Source organism: Molothrus ater, chromosome 3, assembly GCF_012460135.2.
Source record: "Molothrus ater isolate BHLD 08-10-18 breed brown headed cowbird chromosome 3, BPBGC_Mater_1.1, whole genome shotgun sequence".
Taxonomy (NCBI): Eukaryota; Metazoa; Chordata; class Aves; order Passeriformes; family Icteridae; genus Molothrus; species Molothrus ater.
Window position 1 is genome coordinate 72,948,710 of NC_050480.2, and position 22,476 is coordinate 72,971,185.

Consider the following 22,476-nt stretch of genomic DNA (forward strand, 5'->3'; position numbering starts at 1 on the left):
TCTGTAAAATTTCCACAAAAGCACAGACATTACATAATGGGTAAACACTGCACAGCTTTTTCGAGAGGCAGGCTCACAGGTCAGAGGTTAATGTCTGGATGACAGGGAAGATACAGATAAGCACAATAGCAAGAAAAACCTCTAACTGGCCCAAATGAGGTGGGTCCTTTGTGATCTTGAACCTGTGACTTCCCTGGAGGAATCTCCCTGTTTGTTTAACCTGGTCGGGGAGCAGGGGAGCACTGCAGCCTGGGCCAGGGGGAGGTCTGCTTTGTACTGTTGGGGCAGGTTAGGAAGGAGGGGACTCAGAAGCCTGAAACAAGGCTATCAGATTCATTTAGGCTGTCACATAAGTGAAAGCTGGAAATAAGAGATGCCTAGTTAATTTAAGCATCCAACAGAAGTTGTAAAACAAATAAGATAAAACTCCAGAATTGTGTTTCAAATTTTATCTTGTTCCAAGTGTGGAAACATTCAGATTTCACGTGGAGGGTTTAAATTTCCCTTGTTTTACAGAGGCAAAAAGGGCTATAGCAGTTTCAGGCACTCCACAGGACTGTAAAGAAAGCAAGTCCCATCTGAGGTATTGAGGTTTGTCTCCCAGCTGTAGCTGCTTCTCCCTCTCAGATGTACAGGATGACAAAATTAAATCCCTGAGGTGCCAGGGAGTAAAAGATTTTATTGTGGGATACATTTTACACAACTATAAAATAGCATCTTTGAGATTAATTTACATCAAAAGCCAGTAAAATGTAAGCTTCCAGTTGCTATGAAAATGGAACAGAAGTTTTTACATTGATGACTCAAGTTATTTTAAAAGTTTATTTCCAGGAAGCCAACTGGGAGGTAGCGTTCTGGGTTTGAATTACCCAGCCTCAGGAGTTATCATGGCTTGAGATCTGTTTCTATTCCAATTCTTTTTATTTATCAGAGAGATTTGAAATGTGACATTATGGTTGGTCTTCATCTGATCACTATGAACATCATGCTGTCTGAGTAGCTGGCTTTAAAGCAGGAAAGGCGAATCACACCCTGCAATGACTGATGCATTTTACTGATCACAGAGGGACTCTCTCTGTTAGAAACCAAAAGCAGAGGGAGATAAATGTCATTCAGAATCCACTGACTGTTCTTTTTGCTTCAGATACCAGAAAACAATGTGTTCCTGATTTTCTGTGCAGCTTTTACCCTTGCTGCTAGGACAGTCAGATATCTCATACTTTGTCTGCATTAGAATTTACAGCTGCTGATTTCTAGTGAGAGTCTTGTTATTTGTTTCCTGCCTTCTTTGAAAACTCATTTTACATTTTCACCTCAATTTCCTGACAAGTAAGATGGGAAATTTTTTTGAGATCTTTTCCTGGGACTGAAGTGCTGTGGAAATACCCATCTAACCAAAATGCTTGGGTAAGGACAGTGCATCCTGTTGTGTTCATGGAACTCAGTAGCACCTCCACCTATTCTGCTTGTATTTTTCAGATATAAAAACCAGTGCTTAAGGTATTAGGTAAGCACTTGATAAAAACCTTCACATGAAATGGTGAAATAAGAGGTTTTGCCCCTGAAAAATGTTTTTAAAAGCTATGTAATTGCACATATAAAATTTAGTTTATATGTGCAATTACATAGCTCTTTCTTGCTCTGCTTTTTAAATTAAAATGCAACAGAAGTTATGATGAGCAGATGGAAATTCAGCACAGAAGGCATAGTTCTATTGATTTTTATTTTGTTTTATGGAAAAAAATCAGAAGAGCTCTGCCTTCCATGCTGAATGGAACAAAACCCATCCATTGAGGCATGCACAGCCAAGGAGGATATGCACATTATATACTCATCTAGGTTTTATTTTTCAAATGCTGTACCACCATGTTTAAAAAAGAACCCAGTGTTCAAGACAATGGATGAGCTATTGGCCAGCATCACATAGCTGGTCAGCAGCAGAGCTCTACATAGACCTGCATCCCAGGGCAGCAACTTGATCTACTGAACCTGCCTAGCCACTAATTTAACCTAAAAATACATATATGGATGTCAGTCATGAGCAGCTTCCCCAAACCACACTGGCCAGACAGGCTGGTGCATGCAGTGCATTTTAAAATAGGGACAGAAACTGATACTACAAAGGATTTCAGGTAGCACCTTTCAATCTCACACCTACATCTTTACCATCCTACCATCATAGTAGGCAGGAGAATAAAAGCTTTCCCTGTACTCTGGGCACTGGGTAACTGTGCAGATCTTTGAACCCAGACCAGAACATTTTCAAGTTGGTTTTCCAAGCTGATGGAAATCCAAGTCCTGGTAGTAAAAAGTAATTGCTTTATTTCTTCTGATGAATGTACATTGCAGATAACTTCTGGCTACAATGCAGAAACCATTTCAAGGATGTTTTATATTTAAATATGTGTAGAATTTCAGACATGATGGATAGCCAGACAAAATTTCATGGTGAACAGAAATTACTGACATGGTACATAAATTCCATCTACATAAACTAAATCATGTTACATCTGTGCAGAATAGTGCAGTATATCACAGGTGGGCAAAAACAGTGGAGCTCAGCAGGTCTCCTCTCTTCCTATGTGCATTCTTTGATGCTCAGTGGGACAGAAAGAGGTCAGAAATTATACAACAGATAGTCTCTCCTTCTTCACTAACATCTCATTAATTAGGCTTCAAGAGAAATCTGTCCTAAAATCAGGTAACTCTACAGCCATCTCCTGAAAGATGTTTTTTGCCCCCTGAATTTGCTCTGGCAGAAGGCTGCTTTGGTAGCCTAGCAGCCTGGCCCAGTGTGCAAAAACCTCTGGTCCTGCAGCGTTTCTCAGCAGCCTCTTGTGTGCTGTCACAGTTCAGTCCTATCCACTTCTGACATTTTAAGTGATGATCGTAATATGTGTTTCTGCAAAGTGTTTAAGAGCGTGTTTCCTTACCTGTGGAAACACAGTAATATTTTATCACCTGCTTCGAAGGAAAAGGCGCCAAAGAATAACAGTCTTTAATATTTTCATGTTTCCTTTGCTACTGTTTATTTTCCTGTGTGATGCCTGACTAAAATGTTTGTTTAATGTAGTCGGACAACTCACCTTACCAAGGCAGCACTTAAGCTGATGGAAAAACCTCACATCTGCTCTATTCTTTCTGTGTGAATAAACTTTTCCTTATTTCAGAGTGGGATGCTCATATTAAATTACTGGAGGAAGGCAATGACTTTTATGTATTTATAGTCCTATTTATTTATTAAAGTTAATCTGCTTCATAATTTACCCCATTTCCAAAAGAAAGAAAGATGTTTAATGAGGACTTTTATTACTTGCAAAAGCTTTTACTTTCCTGTGAAAGCCTTATGAAAATAATAGTAATAATGTGGAAATTTCTCATTTGGTCTGTTTCTGTTAATTATTCCTCTCTTTCTTCTTGGGGGAAAACCCAACATAAAAAACTCCCATCATAAATATTACTCATAAGGCGTGAATGTTTTGATAGTGGAACTGCTGATCATTTCCATGAAATGTGAGGCACAGTTGGGATTTGGTTGGGGAAGGGGAGATTGTTTATTCACCCCTGGTGAGGCTTCATCCCCAGGGACACGATTTACGCCCACAAATTTACAGTGAGTCTAATGATGTGTTGCAAATGGCATGAAAAAGGAAGAGGTAACATCAACAAAGCAGAAGGGATGTTGAAAATAAGTATATGCCAGTGAAGTGCTACCAGCTACAGTTGCTTTGTGTTAAACTATGCCAGACAGTTATCTGTGAGCTGGCACTTTATTTTTCCTGGGCCAATACAAGCCCCCCTGAATTCAGGGGAAGGACTCCCTTCTGCAGTAGGCACATGCCTTTTGAATGAGACCTGTCTGCCAAAACTCCCCCAAGGAATATATAAAGTAGAATTCATGGCTCTGATATAACTTGTGTTTACTGGTTAGAAATTTAGCTTGATCCATCAAACTCCTTCATCATGCAGTACCAGCAAAGCACTTAAACTCATGCTAAATCCATACCCATGGGTAAACTCTAGACATTTGTCTTAGAATAAGTTTTTTTTTCTGAAAATGACATTTACAAAGCTGGTAATTTATTTAGGGTATATTTATTATGTGACTGAAGGGGACACTGGTTTTAATTCTTATGATCAGCTACATGTAGCTACTCTAGCATCCACTTTGCTGCTGCTCCTTGTCATGAAGATGTCCACCAGCACTCAGTAATTCTATAATGTGACAATACTGACAAGGAGAAAATTCCTACAGAATCTTCATGGATCTGAGAAGGAAATGCGGGCTTTTCTTAAGCAAACATAGTGGCACAAGAGATTGCTTTCTGCTTAGTCTAAAGGCCAGGTCTATTTAAAGCAAGCTTTAAAAGAATGGATTCTGTTTATGAGTACAAAGTGGTATAAAGTCCACCTTTCTTATGAATCAAAGCCACTCCAGCTGAAGAATGTTCACCTTTTTCAAAGGATGGGTGATCCAGATGTTGAATTTCATGAGGCTTCCTCAGTAAAGAATCAGCCCTAGGTCCCAGTCCAGAAGGGCACTTAAACTGACCTCCATGTAGCTACTCCTAGGCTAGACCCCTGTCTAGCAAAGCAGGGTAATCCCACAGAGCTCAGGCAGGAACCACAGGGTGGAGATGCTGAATTGCTGCAGACAGTGTCCATCCTGGCCATTCCTTATGGACTGAGCACCACCTACAGCAGACCCTTCTGTGTCCCTCTTGCAGACACTTTCCATAACCAAAGTCTGGAAGCTGGCAGAACTCCCAGCATCACAGCCATCTGCCACAGAATGAGAGCTTAAGCTGGAGATGAATTTTTCTACCTAAGGGACAGTTCTATCATTTGAAGATGGTGGGAGTAGTTCCAAAGTAACTTCAGGCAGGATTAAGCCTGTGGACATTTCAGTTTTCCATCACATATGCCACTTCATCTGCACATGCTTCATCACACAAAGTAAATGAATGTTTTTCACACTCCGTAACAAAGCATCTATTGTTTGCAAAGCACCTGGGTATAATTGTTGAATAACTTTTTATTTTTGCCTTTAGCCTCTACTCTGCTTTCTCAAACACAGCTGACTGATTTTCTTGTATAGTTCTGCTCTTCCTGCAACTGTAGTACCAAGCAGATTGGAGAAGCCCATCCATAACAATTGCAGCTGTTTCTGCCTCTTCATGTCCATCATGGTTATACATTAACTGCTATGTTTGCATTCTAAATTCAAGCGTAAACTTAAGCAGACCCCAAAGTCAATGTTTATATCTTTTAAACCTCTAAACATCAACATTTTATCTAATGTGTCTGTGCATGTGTGGAAGCACATGTTCCTGCATTAGTCATCCTTGATACAAAGCAGTTCCTTCTGTTTGATGTTTTAAACAATAAGTTATACGATATTTCCAAGATTGCTGTTGGCAATAATTACCGGTAGAAAATATGTTTTCCTCATAGGAAATTACAGTGCTGTTTGGTATTATTAGTTCTTACCACTGTTTTCTGACTCCTTTAGAGGAATGACAGAGATTGCTTCCTCAAGAGCAAAGGATAAACTGGAAATGAAACTAATGTTACACTTCACTGAAGAACCTTACAGTAAGACAGGCAACTTACCAGGAAGAAAATGTGATCAGATAGTAGTATATTTCTTGAGGTAAACTTATTTTCAAAAATTAGTCAACTATTTGCAGGTTATTTTGATACAAATGCAGCATTTAAGAGCTGTATTGCAGCATGTCAAAGTTCAGATAAACTGCACAGCACATGAAAATCACCGACTCACAGAGTGGTTTGTTTTGGAAAGGACTTTAAAGATGATCCCTGCCATGGGCAGGGACACTTTCCATTAGAAAAGGCTGCTCAAAGCCCCATCCAGCCTGTCCTTGAACACTTCCAGGGATGGGGCACCCACAGCTTCCCTGGGCAACCCATTCCAGTGTCTCAGCACCCTCAGAGTAATAAATGTGTTCCTAATATCTAATCTAAACTTGTTCTCTGTTGATTTAAAGCCATTCCATCTTGTCCTATTACTCCACACCCTTGTAAATCCCTGTCAGCTCTTGTATAGACCCATTATGTATTGGAAGGTGCCATAAGGTCTCCCAGAGCCTTTGCTCCTCCAGCCTGAACAGTCGCAACTCTCATGGGAGAGTCTTTGGCCATAATCATCACATTGAAGTCAAATTATTTTATTCTTGTACTGTCTGCATGAAGTCCCTTGGAAGGACAAGAAAAACTCTGTGTGCATATCTGCAACTCGATGTTCAGCAGTAGCAATATAGAAATAAACTGTAAAATCTGTGGAGCAGAAATGTTATTTTTCCTGATAGCCTAAGTAGCCTCTGTGATGCTGAAGCCAACTTGACTGGGACTTTTTGCACTCCCATGCAGTATAACTCTTTCTTAGATGCAAAAAAAAAGACCAAGTCAGGCACTCAGGACTCTTTCCTTTGGTTACAATTACTGGAAAATTATAAATTTAATTTTATATTGTCCAATTTACCTTTACAGAGGCCAGGAGTGGGAATTTAAAGTTGGCGATGTGCATATTTTAAAATATTTCTGAAGCATTTTGTAACAACAGATTATTGTGAAATTATCCTGCTGTGAGGCAGATTTGCTAAGGGAGGCATTAATTAAATGTTCTGGAAGAAAGAGACTGAGAATTTGTGGAGGTTTTGTGGAAGTCTCTTGTGTGACAGAAGAAAGCATCACTTCAGGCTTTTCCATGTCAGTATTGCCAGCACCTGACAAAAGATGTCCCCAGTCTCTGCATGGTCCTTAGCCAACACAAACAACAGTCTGATGTAATAGCAATAATAGAAATTAAATGGCAAATGGTGAAATAGCAGATTCATTCTGTGAAAAAAACCTGACAGTAAATGATGGTTTTGTAAGGCAGAGCATCAGAAGTGTCTTGGGAAGCTGTAGTGTCAATATGGGAAAGAAAGATGTATGGAAACAAACTGTAGAGAGTGAGAGACTAATGACAGGGTAATGAGGTTGCTTGTTTTTCATAGGGCATAAGACTTGGCTATTAAAATCACTCTGCTTCCTCAAAAGAATATTTTAAAGTATGCACAGTGGTTGAAGCACTTTCAATCAGACCAGTGTCATGGGAGCTTTGGCTTCCTTAGCCATGAAAAGGTGATTAACATTGAAACATTTAGTAAAGGATGCTTGATGATGAATTCAAGGGAAAAGATAAAAAATCCCTCTGTATTATCACTGTGATTATCACTGTGAGCAAATTTGTGCTCATGAATGATGTGAAATTATGGTAGAGAAAGAAAATCATAAGGGAGAAAAGGACTACTGGAAGGTGGTAGATGTGGCAGGTGATGTGCAGGTCATGTAAATTTCTAAAGTATGGAAAATAAAATCACATTGCAAACCATTAAAAATCATCAAAATTATTAGTTAATTGTCTTAACAGACACAGGTGGGAGAACTGACAGAGCTGGAATATAAATATGAAGGGACTTAACACTCTTGGGAAAGAAGAGCAGGGAGAAAGGAGGAGGATGTGCTTGTCTTAGCATCCACATATTAAAGACAAGAGACCTGTTGAATATTACATTCACCAGAGCATGACAGATGGAATTAAGGGACTTCTAAGAAAATTTGGAGCTATCCAAAGTGCAATATGTAATATGGTTGATGGTTGTAGAGTAGGGAATCCACAACATACACTGTTCAGCTACTTCTCACAGTGCATTGCTTTACCTATATATTTATATAGATAAAATATATATATCTATATAAAAATATATATGTAATAGAGGAGAAAAAGAAATTGGCAGAAATTTTACTATGGCAGTTTGATACAGAGGATGATGCCTCATTTGAAGATGAGGCAGATTGGCTTCATATTTTCACAAAAGGGTAGCACCTCTGCTAGAACAGAAATGCTTAACACATTTACAACATAAAGCTCTATTCACTCACTAATCTCCTTAAAATCCTGCCATAGTCAGTGGAGAAATAGGTAACACTTGTCTAATCTGTCTAAGTCAGTACTTAAGGATGAGATGAACCATGTACTTTCATCTGACTGTGAAGAAAGAAAAATTAAGCTTTAGATACCCACATTTAATCAGGTGAATCCTATGACAGGCATAAAACAGAGTTGTTTAGACTGAGCAGGAGACAAATGAAGAACATAGAAAGAGTTTTCAAGTAAACGGCAGTAATTTAACTTACATGTCCATGGTAGATGAGGTAATATATAATGGAGTACATTGCAACAAAAGTGATTCAGATTAGATTTTAGTTAATGATATGAGCAGAATTCTAGATGGGATTTCCTATGAAGATAATGAAACTTTCATCATGTGTGCTTCCTAATGACAGGACGCATAAGTACCTGCTGAAAATAACATAGTAAAATTGATTCATCTTAAGAAAAAGACACCAATGGAGATCCCTTCCAGCCCTGTAATGTCATACACACTGATTAAATAGACAAGAGTAGCATTGAGAATTTCAGAACCCTTAATGAGGGACAGTTTACCTTAGAAGAACCAAGCAAAACACGTGAACAGATGCAACATAGAATGATTGAGGAAACCCAAATAAAGGTAAAGCATGCCTAATGTCAGACATTAGTTAAAAGCAAATATGAAAGTTCATAATGTGACTGAATTCTGGTATGTTTTTAACTTTCTCCAGTTAGCATTCTCCAACTATTCAGGCTCAGTTGAGTTAGCACTGCCATGCATCGTCCCCGTAAGCAGATTGGGTGGGGGAAGAATCTAATTCTGTGGAAACAAGCCATTCTATTCCACTTGGCCTCAGGGTCTCAGAATAGTTTCTGGCTCCACTTCATACACTGGTGCAGATACAGCCTACATTCATACCTGCAAAAGCAACAACAGTTTGCTTGTTAAAAACAGACTGTGGAAGTTTGACTTCACAATTGTCATAGCAGAAGCTGGGAAGGTGCATTTTGTGTTGACAGAAGGGTAAAATAGACTAGGAAAGGCTTTTTACTAAGCTGTTCATCAGTGAAGGGACAAAGGACTATCCAAACCAAGCCAATGTGGAAATATGTGCTTTACAGCCTGGCCTTTATGGAACAATGTAGTAGATTTTTCTGTAACCAGTGAGTACTTGATGAAGGTACAATGAAAGGCACTATAATTGAGATGGTTTTCCAAACCATCAGGCCATGTTTGGGAGAACTATACTATGCACTGGGTTTAAGAACAAACCTGTAAGGCACTAATGTCAATGAAGGGCAAACTAATAAAGAGCTTTGCTCAGATTTCTGTGTAAGAAATGTGGAATAGCTCAGTAAATTGTAGCCACTCTTCAGTTTTTTATTTCAAGTCTAGTAGAACTGATGTTCAGTACTTGTAATAATACACTAAACAAGAATGTTGTTTTTTTTAAGAAATAGTGACAAATATTGCTGAAAAATTAGCTCAAAATTGAATGAATATAAACACCATCATACTGAGATATACTGTTGACTTACACAGGAAATAATAGCTGGAAATGAGGTCCAAAGTCCATTTTGCCTGGTCTCATTTCCAACAATAGTCAGAACAAAATGCTTCCAATAAATAGGCAAAAATTCTGCATTAGAAAGGTCTGCCAGTTAGTAAAGGCATTGTTCTTTGAGGTAAAGGCTTAAAGACCTGAGGCATTTGTAGTTACAGTATGCAGCTCTAAATTATAGTATGTTAAGAGAATTCTAAATATTTCTTGACTTCCAGTGTCTTTGTCCTCTCTTGCTAATTTCTTGGCCCTGAGAGGTTCTTACTGTAATGGGCTGATGTAAAGTTGCTTTCCTTTCACATGTTTTTCTACTTCTTAATATTCTTTTATATTACAAATGATTTACAAAATATTTTTTAATAACTCAAGAGTTCTCTTCTGGGCCTGGTTGCACATCAGGTTTGTGGCTTTTAATCATTAGTGAGCTGTCTTTCATTAAAAGACAACATCAAACACAAGGGAGGACAGAGACCAGATGCAAAATATTGTTTTACTGAAGAATAAATGAATTAACTGAGTGACATTCAACCTGGAAAAATAAAGCTAATGGAATCCGTAAGAATTTTTTTTTAAATACCTAAAGCATAGGTTCTCTATATATAGGGAACAGAATCAAGGGAGCCAGAAGTAGTGAGTGAGTGAGCGTGGCCAGGAAGGGCCATTAAACTTGTTGTGCTGCCGAGTCTCAGAATACCCTGCAGAAGTACTGAGAATACCCACAGCCTGCACCACAGTCACAAGGGGATCACTGATCTCTTACAAACCCCCTTCTTTAGTCATTTCTTGGTGAAAAAAAGACAGTATCTTAGTATGTATGACCTTCACAAAACACTTAAGGTGTCTCTCCACTCTCTGTATTCATCTGCTTGAGGGGTTGCTTGATCTGAGTAGTGGCACCAGCTTTGCATTTTGTAAGCATCATGAAGGCAGGGCCATGCTCTTCTTTTCCTCTGAATTTGTCCACTCTAGAAACTGTTACAGTATGTTCTTCCAAGGTTGATGCTGCTGAAACTGTACTATTTGGACCTTGAAATAAAAATTTGGCTTTGTGTTTCTCCTTGTATCCATTGCAGAGCATAGCTCCTACTAACTTATAAAATAGAATAGTGTGTAGGACTTAATAAATTTACACCTACAGCCACAATCTTGTTGATAGAGTCAACATAATCTAAAGCCAGCAGCAGTGGGGAAATGAAGTGAGCTCGGGTAACCCTTTGTAGTCTTATGTTTGTCTGATGAACAAGCTATTAAAGAATGTGTGTGCATCCATTAAGTTGTCTAGATTGGGGCTATCTTCACAACCACTCATTTTTGTTGGAAAAGGAACTATTTTGATGATTTCCTGAAAATTATTAGCCAATGAAGTTGAAAAGGATTTTTTCCTTTGTTATTGTCCCTTGTTACATTAGTATGGCATCTCTTTCTGTCTATTCTTTCTATCACTTTAAATTCATTTCCGTAGCCCAGCAAAGAACACAGTATCATTTTTATGTAATTAATATACAGGAAAAATTATATTTATGTATAAATTATATGATTTATACATAAATAATATTTAAATAATAAAATAATACTTAAGTAATTAATATACAGAGCAAACCAAACAGAATGAGCTCTAGTCACAGCACTACAACACACTGCTATTTTTAAATTAATCTAGGGCATGTATATCTCTGAAAATTTATCAGGATTAAGTCAGAAATACATAACCTTTTGTATTTTATGGATATGTTCGCTGTGTTTAAGTAATTTTTTTCAAGAGTTCTTTCCATAAAGACATAGTTCCAGATCATGTCGAATTTTCTCAGGCAACATAGTGTGACCCCTCAGTTTTTAGTGTGAGTTTATGATTAATTTAGCCCTAATCTAATCTTTTGTTTGCAAATAAGCAGGCAAATCTTCTTTGGATATTCAATAATCAAGCAAGAATTTTAAAGACTTGAGGAAAAACACATATTTCTGTCCAAGTACAGGAAATCTCTGTATTGCTTCAAAAATCAAGTATAAAGTTTATCTGTCCTGAGTAAGAAATGTGTGCAATTTGCACAACTTCCCAAGTTCTAGCATAGATCTCTTGATATCCAGAGAGTCAGCAGACGAGAAATTAGTTTTGACTATTGTTCTAAAATCTTTAGAAAACAATGATAATAATTCTAGGCATGCATTTCTTAAAAATCAGGAAGTTTTCTATTTCACACATGGTTTGCTTGGCTACACTGTGGCTGTATCAATGTGTTTGAAGTTTAGCTCAATAGATATAGGTATCCATCTAATGACTGGCTGCTTGAATTGGAGATTAAAGAACCCGAAGCATTGAAAAGCTTGATTGATTTCAGTCATTATTGTTTGTGAAAACTAATAATTTAGCTGAAGGATATTAAGTCCTTGCTGTGACACTTTGGGTTAAAGAGCTACCAATGATATAAAGCACTCTATTCTTTTCTGGATCCTTGATTTGAGTCCAATCAGGGTTCCTCTATCACAAAACCCCAACAAATAAATCAAACACATTTTGGCACAGTTTGTCGTCTCTGCTTAGCAAATGTATGAGACTGAACTGACACTGATCCTTAATCACCTTTAATCCATGGAGAGGGAATGATCCTACCAGGGCAGGAAAAAGGTCACTGGCAGGATCATGGGGAGAAGCTAAGTTGGCAGTAAATTTCATAAGCCTGACCTGGGAATAAATGAGGAGCTTCATTTTCAAAGTAATCTGTGTATATAAAAGATCTGCAAAAGTTACAGCATTTTAAGGTATTTATGTGTTAAAAACACAATAAATATGGTATTTGTCTGTTTAAACTTTGATTCACTTTTAAGCTCTTCAGCCTAATTGTTTATAATAGTTAATTAACACTAGCTTTTTTTTTGTTACTAAATCTTGGTAACCTGGTTGTGAATTACAAGGGGTATCAGCAGCTTGAGATGGAATAGAACATGATAAAAACTTCGGGGTTCTACAGCTGTCACCAGGTACCTTGGCCAGTTTCTGTAGGTTTGCAACCACATTTTTTTGTTTGTTTTGTTAGAAATAAACCATATGAAGGAATATTTACAAAGGCCATGATACTGGAAAAATTCGTGTTATAAGCTTCAGTTTCTGTGCTTTGGATTATCCCACTGACTCATACTGACTCATTATGCATCAGTCCAGTATATGCAAAAGGACACATTTGAAGGAATGTGATTATGCCATGAAAATTAAGAACAAAGCCCACTCAAATTTGTTTTAGACTGTTAAACCAGATCAACATATTGAATAAGCAAAAAGATGTTTACAGGAAAAGCTAAAGAGCTTCTATATTTGTTTTCCTAGAAATCCTTGACTGGTTCAAAGCCAAATTGTTAGGAGCCTGTTTCCTAGATAGGAATTGAGAGTGCAGGGGCACTGGACTTTTGCCTTCCATGCAAAGGATAAGAAAAAATAATTTTTGTTCCTTTCTTCTAAATTCTTTTCAGGAGAGAACTGCAGTTTATGTATCCTCAACAGGTAGGGAGATGGCTTCATAAGTCACATCCCTGCAAGACAGGATTTAGGATTTAACTCCAGCCTTGATACTGCAAACCATCCTTGCCCACTAAGGAGCTTTCAATCCGCTGTGTGTGTCTGTGACTGGAGTTGTGGAGCACTCACACTCGTGTCTGTGAGAACATCCTCCCCATTTCAGGGTCTGAATATGCACGTTACCAAAAGAGCTGATGTGAGTGGTGTACATCTCACTTACACATCCCATCACAGCAGTGCTGTGGTTCTTCAGACCCTGAATGTTCTCATGATTTATCACTGGGTGAAGTCCCTCCTTCGGTCCCTTCTTGCTTTTGGGAGGAAGCTCTACAAGTGCACAACTTCTCATAAAGCTCATCAACCACACCGTACACCTTCATTTTATGGCAGGATCAGCTTATTTCAGTTGAACTAAATATCAGTTAGGGACTGGTGGAAGACACACAGATTTCAAACTACAGGACATTTGTCATCCTTCAGATATTTAACACTGTCACTTCAAACATTCCTGCTAAAAGTAGAGGCAGAAGTGTGTGTGTGCAGTATTAGGTCCTCCAAGCCTTTGGTATTGGCTTCACTAAGCCAGTTCAGAGAAAGATTTTAAGTTCAAAAAGCACAGTTTTCTCAGAGAGGCATGTTTTGACTTCGGGTACTTTCAGACTAACCTTCGGCTGTGTTTTTGAGGTTTTCTTCATCAGATAGCTGTGAAGATTTTGTTACTTGATCACTGTAAAAAGCAACGTTCAAGGTAGTGGTGAGCAATAATAAGGGAATATGATGAATTTGGCTCTGTAAATTTCATTATTGATAAAGAAATATATTTTTCAAGGACTAATTATTAGACATTTTTACACAATGTTTTTCACTTGCAAGTATTTTTAAGACAGCCTACAAAACACACTTCATTGTCATAGCAGCCTGAAGCGTATTTTTAAAATGAGAAAACTGAGACATAGAGATTTTTTAATTTGTACTGGGTCTCAGAGGATTTCAGTGATAGTTCACAAAAATTCCAGGCCTCTTGACCTTTCATCCCCCAGTCTTATCTTTCACTTGTAATGATTTTTCAGAATACTAATTTCAGTCTTCGTTTACTTTTACTGAACCCTGGATATTTCTCTCTTTGGTGACGGTGCTGGATGCCAAACAGATGGAAGCTACACACTCACCCTAGCCCAGGATGGACACTGAGGTTTCAGCTCCAGCAGAGCTTCCACACAGACCATTAAGTGCATTTGCTACATTTGTATTTTGAGCCACAGTTCTGCAGGTTGCTGGATGTGCTTTATTTTTGTGCAGTGAATGGTTCTGCAGGCTTGGGTGAAACAGCTTCACACAGGAAGTTCAGCATGTGGGCTCTACATTACATTTTATATTCTACTTGAAATAATGACAATAAAACCCAATAAATATTTTTCCAGGACTCTTGGTAATGATTCTGGGATTCTAGAGATTTCCTGCTAAAGCAAGCATTGGCACAGGTTGGAAATCTTTCCAGAGTCAGTAACACCAGGTAGCAAACACTGTGCAGGTGATCTCACAGGACAACCTTCCTCTTCAAACCCAGTGACAGATTTCAGACGCCATTCATTTTTTAAGTGTCAGTACCTGGTTGTGCCCAGTTCACAACCTGATTTTCAGAACTGCTGAAAAGCTCAAAGTAACAGTCCTTGAGAGCTTTTTTAGATGGCTTTCTAATTGCACACAAAAGAGGTAAGTTCTGAGTTATTTCCTTAGAAAAAGCCGTTTGGTATTCATGAAATAAGGAAACAGAACAAGTTTTTTTTTGAAAAGGAAAGAACTAAATATTCAAAAAATGCCAAGGTTAGCAGAGTGTAGTATTAGGAAATAGCAGAGAGATTTCTCCCTGAACTTGTGACTTAGCTTTTGAGAAAAATAGCTTTTTTGAAGAAGCCTGATTGACATTCCATAGCAGCCAGAGAGAAGGTTACTGTTCCTGCTTTATAATGGTATAGCTTTAAATATAGCTTTCCCCAAACATTAAACATCTTACAGTAATGTGGATTAGAGGGAAGCAGTGGATTTAGGATATTTTGACTTTAATAAAAATATTTGCAGTGTTCCCATTATGTTTTAAAAAAGTTTGGGAAATATGACATACCTGACAGCACCTACTAGACAGATGTATGACTGCCTGGAAAATGAGATTCAGGAAGATTTTTGAAACTAGGAAGATATATCTAGTAGGGTTTTGTGACAGTCTTATCTTCATGCCTTTAGTATTTAGTAGCTGTTCCCTATGTGACCAGCGGAACACAGTGTGTGTGTTTGCTGAGGTTGCAGAAAGCACCATACTAGAATAGGCTGCAGATGTGCTGGAGAGGGACAGGATCAAAGTGACCTTCACAAGCTAAGACAGGTGCTGGGGAGCAAGGAGAGGACAATGCTGTCATTCCTTAGGGAGCCAAGTTGTTCTCTGTGTAAATTTCTTACAAGGGTGGTAAATTACTGGTTAAGGAATAGTTCCACAAGAAAATATAATGGGAATATTGTGTGTCACAAGTTCATGTGGGTGAATGTGTTGTAAAATGAAGCATGATTCTCATACATATGAAGAGGTACAAGGGCTGAAAGAGCTGCAGCTCTGCTGTTGAAGAGAGAGAGATTCACTGGCATGAGCTGAAATTCAGCATCAGTAAAATTCAAGAGAGAGATGAGCCACTGGTCATATCTACTGGAAACCAAGAAAGAATAGTAGCAGATGTAGAGAATGGTATCTAAAAGGTGAGGTTGATGTAAGTATAAGGTATCTGGCCTTTGTAGAGATTTGCCCTAAAATTAATTTTATTAACTGTGTTTACAATTAGAGGAGCTCAGGGCAACACACTTAAAGTGAATGCGTCAAATATGTGTACAGATCAGTTTCCTGTGGCAGCAAGGTTCATAATTAATTGCATATGACATTAAAACGTATTTCCTTTTATTGTTTTGTATTTAAATGTTTTGTGCTCTAAGAGAGGGAAGACCAGTGTGTCATAAAGTAACACAAACGTGATGGCAACAGATGTTTATTGTACTTCTTTGATTGTTTTGCCCACCATTGTCAGTTTTGCAGTGTCCCTCAGGGGTTGTGGCTGTCAGCATACAGAGTAAATGGTTCTTCAGGTGTGGTCACATGGTGTAGTGGTAGTGCAGAATTCTGCATCATCTTCCTCCTACTGTTTAAGAAACTTGGTCTATGGTCTGATTGGACTTTTGAGTTAATGTGGACAGTGAGCACCAGTCATCTTGGCGATCTCTGGATTCTGATTGCATTCTTTGCATTGATCATAAGCTTGTAATGGAAAAAACACTGGGTTTTTTCCTGCATGTATCTTGATTTCTTTAATTTGAACTTCATTACTGCGCTGATTTTTTTTCTCTCTTCTCATTGGCTCTGTCTCATTCTCACTGCCTGTTCCTCACAACCTAACTAACATCACGTCCTGTGTAAATGCTGTCAATAAAGGACTTATCTGTTTACCAGATGATTAAGAAATCAGGTACCCATTTGTTTTTAATATCGACCTGGACTAGAATCTTCGGCCAGGATTCATTCCACTTCAATTTAGTAATTAATTAATTCAGTAATTAATTCAGATTAAGGTCTAAAGGTTTTATCCCTGAAAATAGAGTCATCTTGAAAAGTGATTTAATCCATAGCAGAAATTATTAATTTGCCAGGTATGTTCAGTAATTATTTAGAGATTTTAAAACAAAATTTCAAATTTTATTAATTTATTAGGATTTAATTACATTTTATTATTATAAATTTATTATTTTTAAAATTGTGATGACTCTAGACCTTCTTTATTGTTATGAAGACCAGATTATCTAAGCCTATTTTTTTATTTGCTTCCAAACTCCTTATCATATTAAAGCCTTTTGTTTTATAGATGTTTAATTCCAGCCAAAGTTTGTTGTGTCATATGTGAGAGAGTTTTTTAAAGACCTGTAATTGTTGTAATCTAGTTATGCATACTTCAGAATTTAAAGATCAGTAAAATCCTATTTTCCTTTGTAAAATTAGTAGCAATTAAATAGTATTTTCTACTCCCAAAGCCATAGAACAGGGTGATTCTTGTGTAGCAAGATTGTTACTAACAGCAATTCTCAATTTGGAGTTCTTTCAAACCCTAAATATACCTTCTAGCCCTGATGTATTTTGTGTTCTCTCCCCACTGTTGCTTCTTCTCGATATCTCACTACTCAAAGAGAAATTGTTATCACCAGAAAAAGAATATAGAGAGCAAAACCCTCCTGAATGTATTGAACAAGAAAGTTGGATGCCACAAAGGAAAGTCATTTATTTTCCAAACAGCATCATTATCTTCTTTAGCTGCTCCCTTAGCCTATACAAATTCTGTTGTCGGCCTCTTGTTTCTGATATACCTAAGGAATATTTTATTGTTTATTTTTAAATCCTTTAATGTTTGTTCTTGGAAACCTACTTCTGCTCTTTGCAATTTCCTCTTACTTAATGCCTGCTGAAGTTTAAGTTCCTGTTTATTGGTTTCCCTAGGATCATGTTTCCAAAATTTGAAGGATTCCTGTTTGGTTGAAATAGACTCTTGAACCTTGCTGTTCATCCGGTTTAGCTTAATCCTGCCTTCCTGGTTCCCTTTCTTGCACAGTGCCCAAAACTTCAGAGACATTTCCTTTTGAAGTACTGCCCTTACTGCCTTTGCTGTCTTACAGTTTTACTTTTAGTATCCCTGTGACTCATCTCAGCTTACTACATGTGTGAATTTCACTTCAATTCTTATTATTTACTGAAAAAAACCACACAACCCACCCAGAAGTATGAGCAGAGTGCACTGAGACCAGGAGGTAGGACAGAGGAACCAGGAAGATGGGAGAAGAGGAGCAGGACAGTACTTCTGTTCCCTCTGTATGACTGAACTGGGAGTGGAGAGCTGCCTGCAGCATCCCAGTAGTGTTGAATCTGCCAGGTTCTGCCCTGAGGGCCACTGCTATTGTCATCCCTGGCCTCCATCCACTGCAGGTACTGCAAGGTAATGCAGCGGCTCTGACTGCCCATCTGCTATCTCCTGTGGCCTGCTAACAAGAATTGCATTTTGGGCTGAAAAGTAGAAGTCCTGACATAGTGAGATCCTACAGGGTGTTTGGTACAAGTCCTGTTGCCACAGATATCCTGCCAAATCCAGGCTATTGCACTTGGTGCTTTGTGAAATCCTCTAAATCCAGGGAGACAACTTGGTCACCTGAATAACCAGCACTTAGAGTAGCAAGGGCTGCTCTCCACATCCTGCCTTCTGACACAGACCAGGGCTTTTGGCAAACAGCTTCAGTTATAGGTAATAGTTCTGAGCACTAAAGTCATAGAGTTACCACATTAGAAACATAACTCAATCAGAAATTAACTGCATTCCTATGGAATTCCTCATTATGGACTTACAGAGTGGTTTGGATTGGAAAGGACCTTAAAGATAATCCAGTTCTAACTTCCCTGCTATGGGTAGGGACACCTTTCACTAGACTTGGTTGTTCAAAGCCCCATCCAACCTGGCCTTGAACACTTCCACGGATGGGGCATCCACAGCTTCTGAAGCAACCTGTGCCAGTGCCTCACAGTAAAGAATTTCTCCCTCACAGTAAAGAATTTCTTCCTAATATCCAATCTAAACTTGCTGTCTTGAGCTTAAGGCCATTCCCCCTTGTCCCATTACTCCATGCTCTTGTGAGAATTCCTACTCTGTCTCTGTTGCAGCCCCTTTGGATACTGGAAAGTGCTATAAATCTTCCCCAAATCCTTCTCTCATCCAGGCTGAACAGCCCCAACTCTCTCAGCCTGTCTTCACAGGAGAGGTGTTCCAGCCCTGTGGTCTGTTTAGTGACTCTCCTCTGGACATGTTCCAATTGTCTTTCTTATCTCTTGTTTAAGTTTTTCCTGGATGATTTTTGAAGATACATTTAAAGATGTGCATCCTTCTAAAAACAAGGAATTTAATCCATCAGTTTGAGGCTGAATTGAGAGGACAACAACCAGTGTCAGGATATGAACTTAGCAATGCTGTAGATGCACAGATTTTGCCAGCTGCACCACAGGATTGGATGACTGGGTTGCTAGAAATGAAACTGCACAGAGACTCCTTTTCCCAGCAGAGTAGGGTGGGACCAGCAGATTTGTTGGATTGTCTATGACAACCCTTTCATCTTGTCAAGGAAAGGAAGAACTTGCACAAGCTGCAATCAATGTTTAATTGAAGAAGGCAGAGCTCTGCAGGCCTGTAACTGAATTGCATCTGCTTTGGCTGGCTCAGAAGTAAATATTACTTTCTAGGATTTTTTTTATTCATTTGAAAGCACTGGCTTTGTCTGTTAACATTTGATCTCCAGTGGCATCACTCATCTCTCCAGTGGCATTCTGTTTCCTTAGAGCACTGCTGGAATTCGGCCAACTCCATGTTTTGGTCACCACCAAAGACCTGTGTGATTGCCACTTCCTCCCCTATCTCACAGTGTGAGAATGTTTTACTCCTGTTTCAAAGCAGCATCAAATCCAACACTGTCATTAACTACTTGTGCACAAAACTTAATTGGTTCGGATTTTTAAAATTATCAAAGTCTTTCAATTTTCTCCTCTTTTTCAGGAGAAGATTTAGTATCTTAAAATACTTTCAGTTATTTTGAGACCTAGAAATTGAAATGTTTTTTGATAATTTAGCCATGTTGGTTTTACAAACCGGTGAGAAAGTAGAATATTGTCATTTATTCCCACATATAGGTTATGAATGTCTCTGTGATCAGAGGTCAGGAGAGGCTTGGCCATTTTATTAGCCCAGTAAGCTAACTGGTCCAAAAAAGAGCTAAAAGAAGTGCTAATTCTTTGGCTAGCTTCACATTTCTTCAGTACAGCGTGATGATGACAGAAATGGATAGCACTTATTAAAACACCCTCTCATATTCTGGAAACATAATGCATGGAGCAACTCCTGATTCTGCAGTTGAATACAAGGTTTTTTCTAGCAGCAGAATTCATAATCTGCAGTGCTTGTTCAAAGCCAGGCTTTGGACTGTATGATGAGCTTCTGTAGGGTCTGTTGTATGAGAAGTCAGGCTAGGTGGACAGTGTGATCCTTCTGTGTCAGAATGTTTAAATTGGGGAATATTTAGGCATCCAGAAAAACCAACCCAACTAAGCACTTTTCAGAAGTGCTTAGTTCCCATTGCTGTCTAACATATAAGGGACATGCCTGAACTCAAGACTTCATAAAATTAATTAGGTGTCCAAATGTTAGACTCACTCATTTATGTCTCTAAGACAGTGTCTTGCAGATCAACTCAAAATAAATTGCACTAAGCTATTTTTAATACTTTACATTCCAGAGAGCTAAGACTTAGACATTTGGTGTCCCGTCCAGTCTTAACTGGACACGTGCCATCATTTTATGAAGGACAACCACATATTTGTAGCTGCCATTGTTTTTTTTATTTTTTTGTGTTGAATGTTTGAATGACTTGCATAATGATATGTCAATAATTTAATCATCTACTGATTAATAATGCCTTGTAATGTATGTTTTGTATTTAAAACCCAGTCTTGAAAACCCTCCATATGGGATTTTCATGCTGACCTTTACTTTTCTAAAAGCATGTAATGAAAGCTATCATTAGAGTTCTTTCTCTGGTCAGGAGAGAAAGTCATCGCCATGGGCTGATCTAGAAGTCTGTAAGATAGATGGATTGAGTTACAATTGAAAAATCCTTTCCCTCTCCATTAATTATGGAATTAATTAATAGGAGGTGAGTTAAATCAGTCTGTATGCCTTTTTAATTGTTAGGTGAGACAAACTCTTCTCTTTCTGTCCTTGGCATTATTTTCCATGGGATTGTCAAGATGATGACTGCTTGAGTTGCTCTGGTTTTTTGCAGAGTTGTGTATGTATTGTACTTTTTAACAGTTTTGCTATGTATTTACATTATTTCCTGTTTCTTTTTCTGTAGCCAACATCTTGTACATGGCAAGCCAAGAAATGATGAAGGTGGTGGAAAGAGACAGTACAACCATAAAGCAAAATTTAAAGAAGGTAACTGTTTAATCCTCAGTTTTCAAAGGAAGCCCACATGCATGAGGTGTTACACACAGTTATATTTATGCAAAACCATAATTTCAGCAGGCTTGATTCTGCTTTTTTGTGAGCGTCATTCCATTAAAGGGATCACTGATTCTTAAAACACGTTGATCCACACCTTTGTAGATGTAGCATTCATCACTATCAGATGTACCAACCCATCTGGTTTGTTTTCCTTGCTGGAGGAGAAGCAGTCTGTGTTCTGGCTGGACATGAGGTGTGGCTCCCAGTGGGGCCTGTAGTTACCTGGGTTCTGATCACACAGGTGGGGTATCAGTTATTATCATGGGATTCTCCTGGCTCAATCTTCATGGCTTCAGAATTGAACAGAGAGGAGTCAGCAAAATTATGGCTCCACCCTTTCACCCATTGGACTGTAACATAAGGGAAATTCCTCAGAGGCTGGAGCCACTACTCTACAGGTGAATTAATTCATTTCAGGGACCTTTCTCACACTGAGCTTTCTTGTCTGTATGGATTTATTGTTGAAAGAGATTCTGTAAAGTTCTTATCTGCACCAATCGCATTTTCCCAGTCATGGTTCAAGGGTTGGCACAGGCCAAGAACTGTTCTAATTGGAGTTCTGATGTGGTCACCCTGTGGTCACCGTGTTTTGGAGGCTGAAATAATTTAAAATGTGACCGTGGTCAGACAATTCCAGATGGGTTATGAGCCAGAAAACTGTCACATTTAATAAACTTCTATTGTGATAGCCCCTGTGAAAGTAGATAATCAGGGTAACATATTCTACTGTGTTCCTTTCCTTCTCTACAGTTTTCTGTATCATCCCTGTCTTTTTGCTGGAAGAATGATTCTAGCACTTTGCACTGGAAGAGATTTTCCTCAGAGAGTGGAGTTTTCTAGGACAGAGGTCCTAGATCTCTCTAAAATTACTCCGTGCCTTTTAAATAGAAACGGTATAAAGTTCATTTCATAAAACAGTCTTTCTTTTTGTGGCTGAAAATATTTATTTTTTAGTTAGTCCATTTGCCTTCTCTGCACTTTGAAAGGTATGTTCATATTTTAAAGGAATTAAAGTAGCACACATTAACAGGGATCCATGCACTGTACCTGGCATGCCTGGGCTTTCTCATTTTTGTTGCAGAGCACTCTGTGGGGAATCTCAGAGAAGAGACTGAAGGGCTCACCTTGCAGATTGCAAATACTCCCATTGTCTTTAAAAAGCTTTCCATGGGTTGATCCAAAGCCCAGTGAATTCAAGGAAAATGGTTGATTTTATTGACTGAATCACTCCTCTGAGTGTCAGGGAGCTGGAGGGTCTGCCTGTTCCCTGAAGGATGAGCCAAGGCTGACCCCACACAGGCAGGCAGTGCCCTCTCCAAGCAGGATGCAGTCCCACAGCACCTGAGC

The 22,476-nt window shown here is 38.5% G+C and overlaps 1 protein-coding gene across 3 annotated transcripts in view; it reads left to right on the top strand.

Annotated features, from left to right (window-relative positions):
* Positions 1 to 22,476, top strand: part of LDAH (lipid droplet associated hydrolase) — a 117,635-nt gene that overhangs the window by 81,125 nt on the left and 14,034 nt on the right. For all 3 annotated transcript variants that reach the window (XM_036380565.1, XM_036380566.2, XM_036380568.2), the window contains exon 6: positions 20,978 to 21,060. In XM_036380565.1, coding sequence (XP_036236458.1) covers positions 20,978 to 21,060 — 83 coding nt within the window. The remainder of the gene's footprint in view (positions 1 to 20,977; positions 21,061 to 22,476) is intronic.